This window comes from Brassica napus, chromosome A5 (assembly GCF_020379485.1).
Source record: "Brassica napus cultivar Da-Ae chromosome A5, Da-Ae, whole genome shotgun sequence".
In the NCBI taxonomy this organism is placed as follows: Eukaryota; Viridiplantae; Streptophyta; class Magnoliopsida; order Brassicales; family Brassicaceae; genus Brassica; species Brassica napus.
Genome location: NC_063438.1, coordinates 3,874,933 through 3,894,391, shown reverse-complemented (window position 1 = coordinate 3,894,391; position 19,459 = coordinate 3,874,933). Strand labels below are relative to the sequence as shown.

Genomic DNA, 19,459 nt, shown 5'->3' with positions numbered 1-19,459 from the left:
AACGTGAAATATGCCTAGATTTACGGTGACTCTCGAGTCTTGTCGACACACACACACTCTGGAAAAATCCATTTTAAAGGTTATTGGATCAATGATTAAATGTTATCTATGTTAAATCTAGATAACATTAAACAGGATTAATATGTGTGGATTCTAGAAAAGAAAAGAGGATATTGTCATATTTTCCAAGTGATTCCAGTAGGGAGACAATGAAATAATTGAATATTGTCATGTTTATTTAGTACAAATAGAAAAAAGGAAAGTTTTGTTTTTGTTACTATAAAACGACTCTGGCCCAATAAGGGCCTTATATAGCCCATACTTGATGTAGTAACCTCGAGCGGAAGCGTGAATCTAGTAACATCCATAGACCAAGTCACGTGATCTAAACCGTTGATTCCCTAAAGTTGTAACTGAAACCGTTAGATCGCCAAATAAAAACACTGTTTCACTACGTAATCTCTATCTTCTCCGTCCCGACAAGAACCAAGTTCCGCCGAACAAATCTCATTCTTCTTATTCTTCAATCGCAGCAATTTTTTGTGGGTTTATTGCTTCTGATTCGGCTTGAATCTATCTTGATTTTGCGAATAAGTTAACGATTCGAAGGACGATGGAAAGCGAATTGGTTGAATTGTTCGAGGCGGCGAAGAAGGCAGCCGATGCGGCGGCGATCGACGGCGTTACCTCCTCAGGTCCGGAGGTTTCTCGATCTCTCGACGCCCTAAAACAGCTCAAGAAGTTTCCCATCACATACGACATGCTCGTCGCGACTCAGGTTCTTTTCAAATTTCATCTCTTTAATCTACAAAGTCTCGATCTTTTTTGCCTAATACGCTGTTTGAATCAGAGGGTTCTCTGAATCTGTTGCTTGCCTTAATCTCATAGCATTGACTTGTGTTAGGGTTCATTAATCTCATCTGAAACTTTTCAAAAAAATTGAAAAGATTAAAACTTTATGAAGCTTATTGTGATTATGCTCAAACAATATTAGAGAGGTTCAAAATCACAGGAAATTAAAACTGATTTATCTTTAATTCTAATCTCATTATGCTCAAACAATGTTAGAGATTTAAAAATCACTCTAATAGCATGTTATTGCTTCCAGGTAGGGAAGAAGCTAAGGTCTCTTTCAAAACATCCTATTGAAGAAATAAAAACCGTAGCTACTGATCTTCTTGAGACATGGAAGAAACTTGTCATTGAAGAGACGTCCAAGTCTAAGCTAGACAGGAAGGATGTTGACAAGACACCAAACCCTGCTCCTGTGAAAGTGCAGAAGCTTCAGAGAGGTGATTCAGCTAAGAGCATCAAGGTAGAAGAGAGGAAGGAACCAGACAACAAAGTCAATGCTGGGGCCTCAAAGGAGAATCAATCTAGTACGAAAGCTCCAGCTAAGGCACCACTTAATGGTGCACCAAAGCTGACTTCGATGGTGAAATGCAACGACCCTGTGCGTGACAAGATCCGTGAGCTGCTTGTGGACGCAATGTCCAAGGTCCATGACGAATCAGATGACTACGATAGAGCGAGAGTTGTCGGATGTGATCCAATCCGCGTCGCTGTCTCGGTGGAGTCTCACATGTTTGAGAAGCTGGGACGGTCAACGGGAGCTCAGAAGGTGAAGTACAGGTCTATAATGTTCAACCTGAGGGACAGTAACAATCCGGATCTGAGGAGGAGGGTTCTCACAGGGGAGGTGTCGCCGGAGAAACTTATTACATTGTCTGGTGAAGAGATGGCAAGCGACAAGAGGAAACAGGAGACTAATCAGATCAAGGAGAAGTTTCTGTTTGATTGTGAGCGTGGCCAGGCGCCGAAAGCGAGTACTGATCAGTTCAAGTGTGGGAGGTGTGGTCAGCGTAAATGCACTTACTATCAGATGCAGACGAGGAGTGCTGATGAGCCGATGACGACTTATGTTACGTGTGTTAACTGTGACAACCACTGGAAGTTCTGTTGAGGTGAGGAGATAAATGTGTGTGTTCTTTTTTTTACATTGCATGAGACTTTGTTTAAGACATATAGGCTCTCTGGTTGATTTATCAAGAGCTTCTATGTCCATTTGCCGACACATTCTTAGAATGTTCTGGCTATGATGTTTGTGTAAGGATATCACAGTTCAGTGTCTTGGAGTTAGTTTTAGTAGAGGAGTCTATAATTTAGGTTTTTCTTTTGCTTCTTTTATTCCAAACATGTCAAACTTACTTTCTTGCACATTTTATCGAAGTTTTGAAGTTTATTTCTTGTATTGATTTCCATTATAGTCATTGTGAACTCTTCTTATCTAGGACATGGCTGAAGATGTAAAGTAAAGAGAATGGTATACCATTGGATGCATGGCTTCTAGCGAAACATGTACCATTCGTCTTGACCTATTGTTGCCTCTCCTTTGCCGTCTTCTATCAGATGGACTTTTAAGCTCTTCAAGATCAAAGTGAATGTTATGCTCTTCGTTAGGAAAAAAAAACAATACTCTTGACCTTGGGACCGGCAGATAAGTGGTGTTTTGATGACGTTTTATCGTTTCAAATGGGAGAGCATCTCCCAACCAGTTAAAGAAATGTAAATGGATTAGATGAAAAAGGTGTTACGAGTGGCAATCAAGTGTATAATAACTTAAACCATACATGAGAAGGAGCGTTAATTAATGAGATGAACTCATAGGCTAACAACTCTTAACGAACTTATCAATCTAGTAGTAGTGTTAACTCCATTACTTGCTGTCCTTTACATTTTCCATTACACTACTACTAACGTGTCATCCACTTTTACGTTGACAAAAGTTAATAACAATCTAATCCTTGTCAGCATCCAAATCCATTATGTAGTCTTATTTGGTCGGTTCATTTTTTTTGTTGGTTTGACAAATGTGTGTCCACTCCTTATTAATTTCTTGATAACCTGTAAGACGCTCCATAGGCCCTAGCTCTAAGAAACAATACAATTTATTTTATTTTTTTACATAAATTGACCATATATCAAGAAAACCTCAAATGAAACCCTACACCCCCTAGGTTATCTTCTTGTACATAAGGTTGTGTTTCACCTATGAATCTCACAATGTATCCTTCAAGTTAATATAGTCTCAGTGTGCTAAGAAAAACCTACAACTTTGACCATGCATGGAAAGTGCTTTAAGTAGGTTTATCTTACTTATGTATGTAACGGCTAGTGAGCTCCTCCACCTAGTGATATACTATATATTAACTAAAAGATGTCATGCCACTTAGTAAAAATGCCAATGATGTATTATTTAGTATACATATAGAAGAGGATGATATGCATGGTATATATATGTGAAAGTGTTGGAATATAAATAGTGGCTCATATATAGGATGTGCCTTAGTGATTTGTGCGCTTGCTAGTTTTGACCCCATTTTCCATTTGTTAATAATATTTTCCTTGTGCAAACCTCATAAGTTGGTCTTAAGAAAAAAAAAGTGGAGACTTAGTGGATGAAACCAGTATCTTATACCAAACCAAGCTCTTTAAATACCACTCTTTAACTAACATTTCTTCTCACAACTACAATACTAGTAAAGCTGATCCACTTCAAGCTTCCTTTCTCCTCTTATTAGTCTTCTTGTTTCACCACTTATCACAGTATAACCAAACTCTCTTTCTCAACCTTTCTCCTCTTGTGTCAAACAAAAGACCTCTAGTTTTGTTATCCTCATTCTTCACAAGTGAAAGCAGAATAATCAAGAGCGATAAAGATACATAAGAGAGTGATGTTGCTTCTCATTTTTCTAACAATCTCCGTAGTGGCAACAAGCGCAAGTCCATGGATACCGATGGATGGAAACAATCCAGCTAGCTATTGCTTAAGCTGGAGACTAGCAATAGAAACCAACAACGTACGTGCGTGGCGCACCGTACCTCTACAATGTATGCGTTACGTTGAGGCATATATGCTCGCTGGTCAATATGACAGAGACGTTGAGTTGATTGTGGAACAAGTTAGGGTTTATCTCAATGATATAGTCCTTCCTGGTGATGGCATGGATGCATGGATCTTGGATGTTGATGATACTTGCTTCTCAAACGTCGACTACTATCGGCTCAAGAGATACGGGTATACACTTGTTTTTTTCTTGATTGAATACAAAAAGTTTAGAAAAATGTGACTAATGTTATGTTATGCTCTTTTTGTTAACATGTAGATGCGACCCTTATGATCCAACAGGATTTAGAACATGGGCAATGAAAGGAGAATCTCCAGCTATACAACCTGTTCTCGAACTCTTCAATGATCTGATAGAAATAGGATTCAAAGTTTTCCTAGTAACCGGCAGAGATGAAGAGACCCTTCGCCAAGCAACAGTTGAAAATTTGCATAATCAAGGCTTCACTGGTTATGAAAGATTGATTATGAGGTAAAAATGAAGGTTTACTTATTTAGTAGTATCTTTTTTTCGAAGATAAAGCCTCTCACGATGTGGACAAATGATTCTCTACTTGCAGGACAGCAGAGAATAAAAAACAAAGCGCAGCAACTTACAAAACAACAATCAGAAAGCAGATGATGGAAGAAGGTTACAGGATATGGGGCAATGTAGGCGACCAGTGGAGTGACATACAAGGAGAATATTCAGGGAATCGCACCTTCAAGATTCCTAACCCTATGTACTTCGTTCCATAAATATTTTAATATTATCATTTTCAAATTTCAACCCATCAATTACATGTATAACATGACAGTATATACACAAGGGTATGTCACAACTTGTCATATTATACTAATCACATTTCAAAGGTTATATGATATAGACTTAGCCAAAAAAAAAAGAATTTAGTGGACAGATTAATATGGAAATAATGTCTAATATAAATAAAAAATAAGCTAAGTTTTACATAAAAGTTTTCAAAATCAAACCATAAGAATCAATCCAATAAATTTGTTTTTTTTTTCTGTTTTTGTTTTTACAATAAGAATTTCAATACACTCCCTTTTCCCCAGCCACATTTTTTCCCTACATACACATTATATATCTCAACATTTTTTCTTATCTCTTTTTCTGAATCTTTTTTTTTTTAAATAATCTGTAATGAATCTCTGATATCGTCTTATAAAGACGAATAAAACAAAAAATAAATAAAAGGAAAAGAAAAGGAAAGCCACAGGGTCGCTCACCGGAGAGAGACCAGGGAGGCCTTAACTTGACCACCACCACTGCAGCAAGTACTGGGCCAGAACCAAGTATACACACATGAGTGTTTGTGTATGCAGACATGTACCATTTAAAACGCCCCTTGAAACAACAAAACGCTCCTTTGACTGAAACAACAAAACGCTCCTTAGCATCCTGTTTTGGGGCGTTTACCACTTGAATTGAAAGGCGAAACGCTTCCACCGCCGCTTGGTCCTGGACTCTCTTCCCTCAGGTTGTTTGAGTTTAGCAACGCTAGCTCCCTCAGCTGCTGCCTCTTTATGAAATCTTGAGACTCATCCTTCATTATTAAACCACACAAAAATACACAAAACGTTATGTCAAAAATGTAATCCATATTATGACTGCGGTTGATAACAATGTTATAAGAGATCAAAGACAAAAAAATAAAGAAGCTTTGACTAGTGTTTGTGGTCACACATGTCTGCATAGTTGAATATCAACCGCAAACTACCAAAGAGTGGGTACTGAAATATAAACGTTGTGACAAGAAACAAGTGGCCCTACATGCAATAAGTCTAGAGGATCTCAATGAGGCTAACCAACCAAAGGAAGAACATAAAATAAAAAACGTGGCTACTATCTTAATTGTCATTGTACTGATTATACCAATGTTCAAAAAAATCGCTAGGCGGTGGTTAGGCGTTTTATAGAGTTAAACAGGGACGCCAACACCGACTTAAAAAAAAATCAGATTAAATTGTTTCTTCAGACCCCATTTGCCGACTAGACCGATTTTTAGAACACTGGAAAATTCCAAAGAGTTAAGAAAGTAGTGGGGAATGTGTACTTACCACAGGCTTAAGTAACTCTTCTATGATTTCTTGAGCTTGTCTCAGACGAATCTCCACAATACTAGCTGGAAGATCTGCTTCTATCAAGATGTGAAGCTGCTCATTTAGATGTTCATAGCCTGGTCTTCCCCTTAGCTTATCTTCCTATCATTTTTTAATCATCAAATCCATAAGATACTCATCTGAAGCATATGACATGTTTGTTAAAAATATTTCATGGACATCTCACCTTTTCTGGATCCTTGATTGAACCTTTCCCTCTAATGAACACACGGCAACCGGTTGTAGCTTCAACACGTTTTAATGAGTTGCCTCTAGGACCAAGAAGCCTTCCAACAAAATTGAACTAATAAAAATAGCAAGTAAAAAACAGAAAAGAGTGATTAAAAAAAAAAGCTTATGGAGTAAAATGATGAGGAAGCGGAATGAGTTTACTCACATTAGGATAGCTATCTACTGGAATCTCCAGACGCAGTATCCTTTTCACAGTGTATGAGCTGGGGCTTCCAGGTGCACCTTGCCAATCCATTGTCATCCCAGGTGTTCCACTAAGTCTCTGTAAGAAGCACACAGTGCAAACACATCTTAGACAACATAGGTACATACAGAGTTTAAACAATGGATTAGATGATAATAATACCTCCTGAGAGAGACCACCGTTCCAACCACCTAAACCGGTGTTAGAGACATTAGACATAAGATTAGAAGAAGCCATAGGACTGGGACTTCTGTGTCTGAGTCTATCAAAATCGCCGAATCCTTGGTTAGGAGGCATCATTCCAGATACCCTGAACATCTCTGCACATCAAGTAAGCCTTTCAAATGAAGCAACCACAACAACAAGGCAACTGAAAGACACTAAAGCTTGTACTAAAATAAGTAATGTTAAGACATATCAGTAAGACCACTGATTAGATTAACTGATTTGACTTCACAGACCCAAACAACTTAATCTCACTGTCTTGATTGGATTAACTGATTTGAATATTATGTAAGAAAATTGGAGTGGGAAAGTGTTGTAATAAAAAAAAGGAAAGAGAAGAGGTGGAATATACAGTTTAGATCCGAATCAAAATCAAGAAAAGGAGAAACCTTGATTCAAAAGGCGGCTGCATATGGGCAAGACTTGCATAAAAGGTGTGAGCTTTTGATGTTCTGCGAGAAGCTCCGTCAAGTACTGAGAGCTGTTCGAGCAAAGAAGGAACAATCAGATCGGTTTTTATTGCTATAAGAAACCAAACAAAAGGAGTGTTCTTTTCGAGAGGAAGAGATCAGAGGAGAGAGAGCATATATACCTGTCGATCTCAGGAGTGCTTCTGATCTGAGGAGAAGCAGCTCTAGCAGGAGAGAAGTAAGAAGAGTTGTTGTTGTATAGACCAGACATGAGTCTTTCTTCTTCTTCTTCTTCCTCTTCCCTCTAGAAGCGTATACAATACAGAGAGAGAGAGAGAGAGAGAGAGAGAGAGAGAGAGAGAGAGAGAGAGAGAGAGAGAGAGAGAGACCAAATGTGAATTCTGCAGAAAGACGCCTGACTTTTTTTATTTATTTTTATTTTTCCTTTTTTTCTCTCTCTGAAATTTCTCTTTATTATTTTTGGGAAAAATAAAATTAGACAAAAAAAGGTTTAGGTGACAGCGTGGATCTCTCTGTTACAAAGGTTGAAAAAGATTAAAGTGATATTTTCAACAATAAAAGTAAATGATTAAAAAGACAACGGTGGAACTCTGGTCTGTATGCGTGACTACGTAGATCGTATATTTTTTTTAGCGCCGCTAAAAGTTGACACGTGTCGATCATGCTATCGCTCACAAGAGCTGTCTCTTATACGTATTATTATTATACTTTTGCTTTTATGATTAGATTAACAATAACTGCTGATATAAATCATTGAGATTGGTTGGTCCTAGTCTCTATATATGTTGAAAGAGTCTTCCATCTTACATCTTTTTATGGCAAATTTTTTAAGTTATATAATGTAGTCAATCATGCTAAGTTATCCTTTCTTTTGACTGCTGTGGATTTCATGGTCAAAAACGTTTCATGTTAAAGTTGATAATTAAACTGTCATAAAAATTCATAGTTATTACTGAATTTTATATAAATTATATATAATTCATTTCTTCTACTTTCTCTCAAATTCCATTCCTGTAATATTTTGTAAAGCTACAAGCCCTGCCGAAATTATAGAAAATAATATTTATGCTGCGCATATTTGTATGTGCATATGTGATTCATAGAAAATCAAACTTATTCTAACAAGCTGAATTTTATTTGGACATTGTTAAAAAGGAAGATTTTATAGACATGTTTGTATTAATAAATAGTAGATATACGACATCAACACGTTTGTAAACCAAGTGAATGGCATTTGCGAACTGTAACGGTCGAGTTAATTGTCATAACTTTGGAAAAATATAAATAGTTGTTGTTACTGGCATCTTTGTTTGCTAGCTACTTAAGTAAATTCAACAATGCATGTGACAAATGGAGTATTAAATTGAACAGTTTCAGCAGAAAGTATATTGTAATTTTAGCCATTTTCCCTAAGAAAATGTGTTAAACAATATGAGGGTGATGAATTCTAATTACTAGTTTGATCTCATACTAATAAAATTACATTTTATGTAATACATTTCCTTTATAGGGATTATAGGAGTTCCATGTTTTCGGTTTATAATTGATTCAATATTCAAAATTAGATTTATTTTTTAATGGTATTTTATATTAAAAGAGATTTAAATCTGTGGTCCAAAGAAATCAACCCATTTATGTTACCAGTAGACCACTAATATTAAGTTGAACATATATTTTTATATAAATTTTAATAGATTTATTTATATTTGTGAATATATTATATGTGCATTATTACTTTATTAATAATTAAGCCAACGTAATATTTATATGAAATAATGTAAAATTAGAGTTACAGAACGTAAAATTAGTTTTGGATTTCCAAGTTGGATATAAAGAATTTTTTAATCATGAAAATGGCAAAGAAAAAACCAAACGAACATTGAATTCCATGGACATTGATGTGATGTTCTTAGAGAACTTTATAAAGTTAAGTTGGCAAAAAATCCCCCAACAGAGACTAAGTCAAAGAAATATGAAATCGAATCATTTCCGACCATATCTTTTAAATTAGCCACCTAAACTCTTGGACTAGTGTTGAAGAGTGAGTATGACGTTATGTCTGAGTCTTATAAGAAAGTTTACTAAACATCAAGAGGTATATGGAAGCTCTTCTAAGGTTTTATTAAGCTTGCAGTACTGCTAAAAGAATATGCTTTAGTATAAGAAAAAAAAAGTGTAAAAAGTTTCATATAACCTTTAAGATAGAAGGTATATCGTTTATATAAAGAGAGAAGGTATATCGTATAGAGATCTTGATAATCATTTGAATACATCGCTTTATCGAGTTATATGAACTGTGTTAGTAGCCAGGTTGTCGAATCTGGTGGCTGCGTATCCATTGGCTTCTGGTGAGCATTGATGCCATGGAAATTGCAACGTAGTTCTCCCATAACTAATTTTTTAAATAAAGACCACAATGAGTTTGCATGTGCTATGATGCCTACTGGAACTAAAAATGATATAACTAAATTCTCAAAAAAATGTAGATGAAACTTAAATAATATACAAGAACATAGATCAACAAGTTATAGAAAAGTTATGATGCCTACTGCGTACTGGGACGTCCAAATTAAAAGTTAGTCTCTCTCCATGCATCCAGTGAGAGTGAGAATTGAGAAATCAAAGCTAAACGATGTGGAAATACGAACCTAAATTATAAGTGAAAAGAAGAAAACCTCGAGTATGTGATAGAATCTGGTTTGAAGTCTAGGCCGAGTTCATCCATTGGCCAGACCCGGTGCAGGTCTATAGAAAAGACCCTAACCAAAATATAAACTTAAAATTTTATTCTTGGAAAGGAAGAAATACAGAAACGGGCCCTAAAAGTTACTATCGGTTCTGGTTTTAGCCATGTACTTGAATTAATATTTCAGATGAGAGAAAGAAAGCCCCCTAAATTAATAGTTAAAAGTTCATATATAATTCCAAATTTGGGCCTTAAATAGTTGGATTCTGTTCAAATTCACTGACAGCACATGCACAGCCCAGTAACTGCCACGCTAACATCATAAACACACAAATATATAATGCGGTTTTAGTTAAGAATGTATACTACTCACGTCAAGTATTTAGAGATTCGCGTTCTCTCCAATTAAATAGAAGCTTCTCACTGAATTGTTCCACGGAAATAACTTTCTAATCTCTTGAAAATCAATAAAATTATCCCCTAGATGGACTGATGCAGGTAAACAAACACATGCACGAGGTAGAGCCGTAGAGGTAACACATAGCTCGCTCGACATTTAACAAGTCTTCCTATCTAGTCAACGCACACAGAACACTTCAACGCAACTCACTTCAACATCTGCAAACAGGAAACATGTAGAAAAGTCACCTGATCTTAATTTCCTGGACATTTTTGTCTGATATCGAATACAGCACTGAAATTCAAGATTAGTTTCGTAATAATTGTGTTATTCCCCCACCCATCTTTTTCTCATAAGTCATAACCGACAATTATTAACATATCCGGCTGATCAGCCGCCTCCTTCTGTTAACCGTCCTTCAAAATTAAATCAATAATTGAGTGTCGGCATTTTATGTAGTATCTACGCAGAAATTTAAAAACTGAAAAAACAGAGTTGTCTCCGTCGTTCCCGTGTAACATACAAGAATTAGGGAAGGATAAATATAGCCATCTTAAAAATATTTATTAGTTTATATTTTATTAATTCAAATGTTCTAAAAAGTTTAAATCAAACATCAAATATTTATATCTGACAAACAAAATTCATCAATATATATATGCTTATTATTGAATCGAAATTTTTAACTCACATATTAAAACTATTTTAGAAAATCTTTTTATATAAATATTTTTGTTTAATTAATATTTTATTATAAAAATTATCTTAAGCTTTAACTTTTATAATAGAAAATATTATTTCCAAAGAGCAACATTAGTATATATATATATATATAATAATTATCTTATTAAAAAAATATGATTTAAAATAAGTAAATATATCTATCAATATTTTGAAAATGTTTAGAAGATCTCTTACATTTTAAAATATTCATCTTTTTATTTACAAATTTGTTTTTTGCATAGGTCATGTAATCGAGTACTGTTTTTCTATCGATTGAACATAAACATGAGTTTTTGTGGCAACCAGTTGGTGGTAACACATATTAGCAAAATTTACAATTGTTAAAAAATATATTTTTTAAACTAAACACTAATAAATTAAAATAATAAAGCTATTGATGAGCTTATATTAACAAAATCCAAAAATATATAACCTTTTTGATACCAAAAATACAATAAATCCTTTCATCATTAAGAAAAAAAATCTTCTTATATAATATTAATAAGAGATATATCAAATTTTGTGTAAATGATAATTTATCATATTTTTCTTGAAACTGTTTATTATTTAATACAAATTATAAATATTATTAAAATTATCTATTAAAATCATTGACTCACCTAAGAAATTTGTATATATAATAATAAATAAGATAATATCAAATATTTGTATAGATGATATATTGTAATTATCATATTTCCAAAACTGTTTATTATTTAAATATATAATAAAATGTTTATAAAAACTGTTGAATAGACCTATTATTATGGAAAAAATGACAAAGCAACGAATTCACTTCTCAAATAATAGTATAGATATGATCCAATATGTTTCATTTAATTAAATCTAAGAAATCAAAATGTCCATAATTTACGTATTAAATCAAATATAATATGCAACATTCTTTTAAAATAAATTAGATCATAAATGTTAAAAAAATAGACTATTGATTTTCTCAGCCTGATATGTAAATATATATATATATATATATATATATATACATATATATATAATATTTATGTATACAAATTATATAATTATTTTTATCTATAAAATATTTCAGAATCTTTTTTTACTAGATTTATTATTTAATTATTAAAATTAAAATAAACAAAATGTTATTGTTTTCATTACATTTTAATTTTTTAATGTCTTCTTTATTTTTTTTATTTTAACAGAGGAATACTATATATTTTATCAGATATCGACAAACCAAGTATTTAAATGATAACCGGACAAATACAAATCATAAAGATTATGATTCGGATGAAGTGAAGTGGACTGAATATCTTCAAAAATTTAGATATCCAGTCTGCCTCCACCAGTAACAAAACACACATAAATTACATGACAAAAAGAGAACTAGTATACACGTACAAAGCATGAAAATGTAGAAATCAATATCTAATATTTGGTCGAGGATGATGGTCAATGCCATGGCCACACGAGGCTCCATCTCCGGTTCAACTATAAGTTTGAACACATCTTTGCCAAAGGCAACTCCTCCAACCATTGCCTCTTTCTTCTTCTTCTTGATCTCCGCCGTTTTCTTCTTGTTCCTCTCCTCTCGTCCAATATTTTGCAGCTTCTTTGGCTGTATGATCCTTCTATCTCGTATAGTACTGTCTTCTTCGAGCTAACTGACACCAAGCTCCTCTTGTTTGTCATTATACTTACGTTTTTCTTTGCCGTAAATATTGGATCTCTTTGTGTTTCTCCATCGTATACCATCCAGCAATCTCCAAGGCTCAACTTCTGATCAATAAATTAATAAGAAATGAATATCAAGATTGGTTTCATAAGGATTTGGTTATCTTTTGAATAACAAACATAAAAGACCAATTTGGTTCAGGACTTTGGATCTTAGATATATATATATAAAGCCAAATAGATATAGAAAGGAGGAGTACCCTTGCGGCGGATGGAGAGGAGGGGTAGACCGGAAAGCGTCCATAAGGACGATGTTATCTTTAGGACAGTTCATGTAGTTGTCGACCCTAAAGACAAGTTCTCCATGGAGTTGTAAACTGTGAAGCCATCACAGTTGAAGAGAAGGGACTTCTTCCACACCGTTAAAAACGACAGCTTCTTTACTATCGCACAAGCTCTTCTCGCAAGTGTTTTGGAATTTTGGATGAACTTTTGTCATTATCTTTTCTTTGTGGGTATTTATTTATGATTTTTGTTGGAGAAGATGAGTTGATATTTTTAATGAGAAGAGTCGTTTGCTTGTTTATATATACAAGTGTATAAAGAGAGAGAGAGAGAGAGAGAGGGAGAGAGAGAGAGAGAGAGAGAGAGAGAGAGAGAGAGAGCGAGAGAGAGAGAGAGAGAGAGAGAGAGAGAGAGAGAGAGAGAGAGAGGAGGAGAGAGCTAGAGGAGATCGCTCTCTCTAGAGAGATCTCTCGATATATGCCTAGATAGCTCTTCGAGCTCAGCTCTCTCTCGATATCTCTCTCTTTTTTGGGAAAATAAATTAGACAAAAAAAGGTTTAGGGTGACAGCGTGGATCTCTCTGTTACAAAGGTTAAAAAGATTAAAGTGAATATTTTCAACAATAAAAGTAAATGATTAAAAAGACAACGGTGGAACTCTGGTCTGTATGCGTGACTACGTAGATCGTATATTTTTTTTAGCGCCGCTAAAAGTTGACACGTGTCGATCATGCTATCGCTCACAAGAGCTGTCTCTTATACGTATTATTATTATACTTTTGCTTTTATGATTAGATTAACAATAACTGCTGATATAAATCATTGAGATTGTTGGTCCTAGTCTCTATATATGTTGAAAGATTCTTCCATCTTACATCTTTTTATGGCAAATTTTTAAGTTATATAATGTAGTCAATCATGCTAAGTTATCCTTTCTTTTGACTGCTGTGGATTTCATGGTCAAAACGTTTCATGTTAAAAGTTGATAATTAACTGTCATAAAATTCATAGTTATTACTGAATTTTATATAAATTATATATATTCATTTCTTCTACTTTCTCTCAAATTCCATTCCTGTAATATTTTGTAAAGCTACAACCCTGCCGAAATTATAGAAAATAATATTATGCTGCGCATATTTGTATGTGCATATGTGATTCATAGAAAATCAAACTTATTCTAACAAGCTGAATTTTATTTGGACATTGTTAAAAGGAAGATTTTATAGACATGTTTGTATTAATAAATAGTAGATATACGACATCAACACGTTTGTAAACCAAGTGAATGGCATTTGCGAACTGTAACGGTCGAGTTAATTGGTCATAACTTTGGAAAATATAAATAGTTTGTTGTTACTGGCATCTTTGTTTGCTAGCTACTTAAGTAAATTCAACAATGCATGTGACAAATGGAGTATTAATTGAACAGTTTCAGCAGAAGTATATATTGTAATTTTAGCCATTTTCCCTAAGAAAATGTGTTAAACAATATGAGGGTGATGAATTCTAATTACTAGTTTTGATCTCATACTAATAAAATTACATTTTATGTAATACATTTCCTTTATAGGGATTATAGGAGTTCCATGTTTTCGGTTTATAATTGATTCAATATTCAAATTAGATTTATTTTTTATGGTATTTTATATTAAAAGGATTTAAATCTGTGGTCCAAGAAATCAACCCATTTATGTTACCATAGACCACTAATATTAAGTTGAACATATATTTTTATATAAATTTTAATAGATTTATTTATATTTGTGAATATATTATATGTGCATTATTACTTTATTAATAATTAAGCCAACGTAATATTTATATGAAATAATGTAAAATTAGAGTTACAGAACGTAAAATTAGTTTTTGGATTTCCAAGTTGGATATAAAGAATTTTTTAATCATGAAAATGGCAAAGAAAAAACCAAACGAACATTGAATTCCATGGACATTGATGTGATGTTCTTAGAGAACTTTATAAAGTTAAGTTGGCAAAAAATCCCCCAACAGAGACTAAGTCAAAGAAATATGAAATCGAATCATTTCCGACCATATCTTTTAAATTAGCCACCTAAACTCTTGGACTAGTGTTGAAGAGTGAGTATGACGTTATGTCTGAGTCTTATAAGAAAGTTTACTAAACATCAAGAGGTATATGGAAGCTCTTCTAAGGTTTTTATTAAGCTTGCAGTACTGCTAAAGAATATGCTTTAGTATAAGAAAAAAGTGTAAAAGTTTCATATAACCTTTAAGATAGAAGGAATATCGTTTATATAAAGAGAGAAGTATATCGTATAGAGATCTTGATAATCATTTGAATACATCGCTTTATCGAGTTATATGAACTGTGTTAGTAGCCAGGTTGTCGAATCTGGTGGCTGCGTATCCATTGGCTTCTGGTGAGCATTGATGCATGGAATTGCAACGTAGTTCTCCCATAACTAATTTTTTAAATAAAGACCACAAGAGTTTGCATGTGCTATGATGCCTACTGGAACTAAAAATGATATAACTAATTCTCAAAAAATGTAGATGAAACTTAAATATATACAAGAACATAGATCAACAAGTTATAGAAAAGTTATGATGCCTACTGCGTACTGGGACGTCCAAATTAAAGTTAGTCTCTCTCCATGCATCCAGTGAGAGTGAGAATTGAGAAATCAAAGCTAAACGATGTGGAATACGAACCTAAATTATAATGAAAAGAAGAAACCTCGAGTATGTGATAGAATCTGGTTTGAAGTCTAGGCCGAGTTCATCCATTGGCCAGACCCGGTGCAGGTCTATAAAAAGAAAGACCCTAACCAAAATATAAACTTAAAATTTTATTCTTGGAAAGAAGAAATACAGAAACGGGCCCTAAAAGTTACTATCGTTCTGGTTTTAGCCATGTACTTGAATTAATATTTCAGATGAGAGAAAGAAAGCCCCCTAAATTAATAGTTAAAAGTTCATATATAATTCCAAATTTGGGCCTTAAATAGTTGGATTCTGTTCATTCACTGACAGCACATGCACAGCCCAGTAACTGCCACGCTAACATCATAAACACACAAATATAAATGCGGTTTTAGTTAAGAATGTATACTACTCACGTCAAGTATTTAGAGATTCGCGTTCTCTCCAATTAAATAGAAGCTTCTCACTGAATTGTCCACGGAAATAACTTTCTAATCTCTTGAAAATCATAAAATTATCCCCTAGATGGACTGATCAGGTAAACAAACCATGCACGAGGTAGAGCCGTAGAGGTAACACATAGCTCGCTCGACATTTAACAAGTCTTCCTATCTAGTCAACGCACACAGAACACTTCAACGCAACTCACTTCAACATCTGCAAACAGGAAACATGTAGAAAGTCACCTGATCTTAATTTCCTGGACATTTTTGTCTGATATCGAATACAGCACTGAAATTCAAGATTAGTTTCGTAATAATTTGTTATTCCCCCTCCCCCACCCATCTTTTTCTCATAAGTCATAACCGACAATTATTAACATATCCGGCTGATCAGCCGCCTCTCTGTTAACCGTCCTTCAAAATTAAATCAATAATTGAGTGTCGCATTTATGTAGTATCTACGCAGAAATTTAAAAACTGAAAAACAGAGTTGTCTCCGTCGTTCCCGTGTAACATACAAAATTAGGGAAGGATAAATATAGCCATCTTAAAATATTTATTAGTTTATATTTTATTAATTCAAATGTTCTAAAAGTTTAAATCAAACATCAAATATTTATATCTGACAAACAAATTCATCAATATATATATGCTTATTATTGAATCGAAATTTTTAACTCACTATTAAAACTATTTTAGAAAATCTTTTTATATAAATATTTTTTGTTTAATTAATATTTTATTATAAAAATTATCTTAGCTTTAACTTTTATAATAGAAAATATTATTTCCAAAGAGCAACATTAGTATATATATATATATAATAATTATCTATTAAAAAATATGATTTAAAATAAGTAAATATATCTATCAATATTTTGAAAATGTTTAGAAGATCTCTTACATTTTAAAATATTCATCTTTTTATTTACAAATTTGTTTTTTTGCATAGGTCATGTAATCGAGTACTGTTTTTCTATCGATTGAACATAAACATGAGTTTGTGGCAACCAGTTGGTGGTAACACATATTAGCAAATTTACAATTGTTAAAAATATATTTTTTAAACTAAACACTAATAAATTAAAATAATAAAGCTATTGATGAGCTTATATTAACAAAATCCAAAAATATATAACCTTTTTGATACCAAAAATACAAATAAAATCCTTTCATCATATAAGAAAAAAAATCTTCTTATATAATATTAATAAGATAATATATCAAATATTTGTGTAAATGATAATTATCATATTTTTCTTAAACTGTTTATTATTTAATACAAATTATAAATATTATTAAAATTATCTATTAAAATCATTGACTCACCTAAGAAATTTGTATATATAATAATAAATAAGATAATATCAAATATTTGTATAGATGATATATTGTAATTATCATATTTCCAAAACTGTTTATTATTTAAATATATAATAAAATGTTTATAAAAACTGTTGAATAGACCTATTATTATGGAAAAATGACAAGCAACGAATTCACTTCTCAAATAATAGTATAAGATATGATCCAATATGTTTCATTAATTAAATCTAAAAATCAAAATGTCCATAATTTACGTATTAAATCAAATATAATATGCAACATTCTTTTAAAATAAATTAGATCATAAATGTTAAAAAAATAGACTATTGATTTTCTCAGCCTGATATGTAAATATATATATATATATATATATATATACATATATATATAATATTTATGTATACAAATTATATAATTATTTTTATCTATAAAATATTTCAGAATCTTTTTTTACTAGATTTATTATTTAATTATTAAAATTAAAATAAACAAAATGTTATTGTTTTCATTACATTTTAATTTTTTAATGTCTTCTTTATTTTTTTTATTTTAACAGAGGAAATACTATATATTTTATCAGATATCCAGACACCAAGTATTTAAATGATAACCGGACAAATACAAATCATAAAGATTATGATTCGGATGAAGTGAAGTGGACTGAATATCTTCAAAAATTTAGATATCCAGTCTGCCTCCACCAGTAACAAAACACACATCATAAATTACATGACAAAAAGAGAACTAGTATACACGTACAAAGCATGAAAATGTAGAAAATCAATATCTATATATTTGGTCGAGGATGATGGTCAATGCCATGGCCACACGAGGCTCCATCTCCGGTTCAACTATAAGTTTGAACACATCTTTGCCAAAGGCAACTCCTCCAACCATTGCCTCTTTCTTCTTGATCTCCGCCGTTTTCTTCTTGTTCCTCCTCTCGTCCAATATTTTGCAGCTTCTTTGGCTGTATGATCCTTCTATCTCGTATAGTACTGTCTTCTTCGAGCTAACTGACACCAAGCTCCTCTTGTTTGTCATTATACTTACGTTTTTCTTTGCCGTAAATATTGGATCTCTTTGTGTTTCTCCATCGTATACCATCCAGCAATCTCCAAGGCTCAACTTCTGATCAATAAATTAATAAGAAATGAATATCAAGATTGGTTTCATAAGGATTTGGTTATCTTTTGAATAACAAACATAAAAGACCAATTTGGTTCAGGACTTTGGATCTTAGATATATATATATAAAGCCAAATAGAGATAGAAAGGAGGAGTACCTTGCGGCGGATGGAGAGGAGGGGTAGACCGGAAGCGTCCATAAGGACGATGTTATCTTTAGGACAGTTCATGTAGTTGTCGACCCTAAAGACAAGTTCTCCATTGGAGTTGTAAACTGTGAAGCCATCACAGTTGAAGAGAAGGGACTTCTTCCACACCGTTAAAACGACAGCTTCTTTACTATCGCACAAGCTCTTCTCGCAAGTGTTTTGGAATTTTGGATGAACTTTTGTCATTATCTTTTCTTTGTGGGTATTTATGATTTTTGTTGGAGAAGATGAGTTGATATTTGATAATGAGAAGAGGTCGTTTGCTTGTTTATATATACAAGTGTATAAAGAGAGAGAGAGAGAGAGAGAGGGAGAGAGAGAGAGAGAGAGAGAGAGAGAGAGAGAGAGAGAGAGAGAGAGAGAGAGAGAGAGAGAGAGAGAGAGAGAGAGAGAGAGAGAGAAGAGAGAGAGAGAGGAGAGAGAGAGAGAGCTCTCTCTCTCTCCTCGCTCTCTCTCTCTCGAGAGAGAGAGAGAGAGAGCTCAGGGATCTCGAGAAGAGAGATAGAGAGAGAGAGAGAGAGAGAGAGAGAGAGAGAGAGAGAGAGAGAGAGAGAGAGAGAGAATGTGGTGTTCATATGAAAAGAATGGTCTCATCTTCTTGTTTTCCACTAGAGAGAGATATCCTTTTCAGTCTATTACTATACGATATCTAGTCTTTTTAATTTATGTCATTATTTTATGAATAAGTGTAAACTAATGAATTCCTTTCAATCCTTTCTATAATAAATGTTATAGTACTGTTTTTAAGTTCACCTAAACTTCAACAAATATTATACAGGAGCCTCGTATTTTAATTACTGATTCGACCAATATTGGCCCTACA

The 19,459-nt window shown here is 33.1% G+C and overlaps 4 protein-coding genes and 1 pseudogene across 4 annotated transcripts; 2 read left to right on the top strand and 3 right to left on the bottom strand.

Annotated features, from left to right (window-relative positions):
- The first annotated feature begins 399 nt into the window (after positions 1 to 399).
- Positions 400 to 2,251, top strand: LOC106450961 (transcription elongation factor TFIIS). The gene is made up of 2 exons (XM_013892794.3): positions 400 to 778; positions 1,109 to 2,251. The coding sequence occupies exons 1-2, from the start codon at positions 614 to 616 to the stop codon at positions 1,961 to 1,963; spliced, it is 1,020 nt and encodes a 339-aa protein (XP_013748248.2). The 5' UTR covers positions 400 to 613; the 3' UTR covers positions 1,964 to 2,251.
- Positions 2,252 to 3,135: 884 nt separating this feature from the next.
- Positions 3,136 to 5,250, top strand: LOC106450963 (acid phosphatase 1). Its single transcript, XM_013892797.3, has 3 exons — positions 3,136 to 4,078; positions 4,167 to 4,379; positions 4,468 to 5,250. Exons 1-3 carry the CDS (start codon positions 3,735 to 3,737, stop codon positions 4,643 to 4,645), a joined length of 735 nt encoding a protein of 244 aa, XP_013748251.2. The 5' UTR covers positions 3,136 to 3,734; the 3' UTR covers positions 4,646 to 5,250.
- Positions 4,882 to 7,535, bottom strand: LOC106450962 (KH domain-containing protein At2g38610). Its single transcript, XM_013892795.3, has 7 exons — positions 7,264 to 7,535; positions 7,061 to 7,152; positions 6,609 to 6,766; positions 6,408 to 6,524; positions 6,198 to 6,314; positions 5,969 to 6,112; positions 4,882 to 5,454 (listed from the first exon to the last, which is right to left on the bottom strand). Exons 1-7 carry the CDS (start codon positions 7,350 to 7,352, stop codon positions 5,302 to 5,304), a joined length of 870 nt encoding a protein of 289 aa, XP_013748249.1. The 5' UTR covers positions 7,353 to 7,535; the 3' UTR covers positions 4,882 to 5,301.
- Positions 7,536 to 12,151: 4,616 nt separating this feature from the next.
- LOC125609268 lies at positions 12,152 to 13,170 on the bottom strand (annotated as a pseudogene).
- A 4,712-nt stretch (positions 13,171 to 17,882) lies between these two features.
- On the bottom strand, positions 17,883 to 18,917 carry LOC106454650 (protein LURP-one-related 8). The gene is made up of 2 exons (XM_013896760.3): positions 18,586 to 18,917; positions 17,883 to 18,430 (listed from the first exon to the last, which is right to left on the bottom strand). Exons 1-2 carry the CDS (start codon positions 18,820 to 18,822, stop codon positions 18,080 to 18,082), a joined length of 588 nt encoding a protein of 195 aa, XP_013752214.2. The 5' UTR covers positions 18,823 to 18,917; the 3' UTR covers positions 17,883 to 18,079.
- Positions 18,918 to 19,459: the final 542 nt, after the last annotated feature.

Coding starts and splice junctions, on each gene's coding strand:
- LOC106450961 (XM_013892794.3), top strand. CDS start 614: ATGGAAAGCGAATTGGTTGAATTGTTCGAGGCGGCGAAGAAGGCAGCC. Junction 779..1,108: donor ACATGCTCGTCGCGACTCAG/GTTCTTTTCAAA, acceptor TATTGCTTCCAG/GTAGGGAAGAAGCTAAGGTC.
- LOC106450963 (XM_013892797.3), top strand. CDS start 3,735: ATGTTGCTTCTCATTTTTCTAACAATCTCCGTAGTGGCAACAAGCGCA. Junction 4,079..4,166: donor TATCGGCTCAAGAGATACGG/GTATACACTTGT, acceptor GTTAACATGTAG/ATGCGACCCTTATGATCCAA. Junction 4,380..4,467: donor TATGAAAGATTGATTATGAG/GTAAAAATGAAG, acceptor CTCTACTTGCAG/GACAGCAGAGAATAAAAAAC.
- LOC106450962 (XM_013892795.3), bottom strand. CDS start 7,352: ATGTCTGGTCTATACAACAACAACTCTTCTTACTTCTCTCCTGCTAGA. Junction 6,767..7,060: donor CAGCCGCCTTTTGAATCAAG/GTTTCTCCTTTT, acceptor CTTGATGTGCAG/AGATGTTCAGGGTATCTGGA. Junction 6,525..6,608: donor ACGGTGGTCTCTCTCAGGAG/GTATTATTATCA, acceptor TGCTTCTTACAG/AGACTTAGTGGAACACCTGG.
- LOC106454650 (XM_013896760.3), bottom strand. CDS start 18,822: ATGACAAAAGTTCATCCAAAATTCCAAAACACTTGCGAGAAGAGCTTG. Junction 18,431..18,585: donor TCCTCTCCATCCGCCGCAAG/GTACTCCTCCTT, acceptor TTTATTGATCAG/AAGTTGAGCCTTGGAGATTG.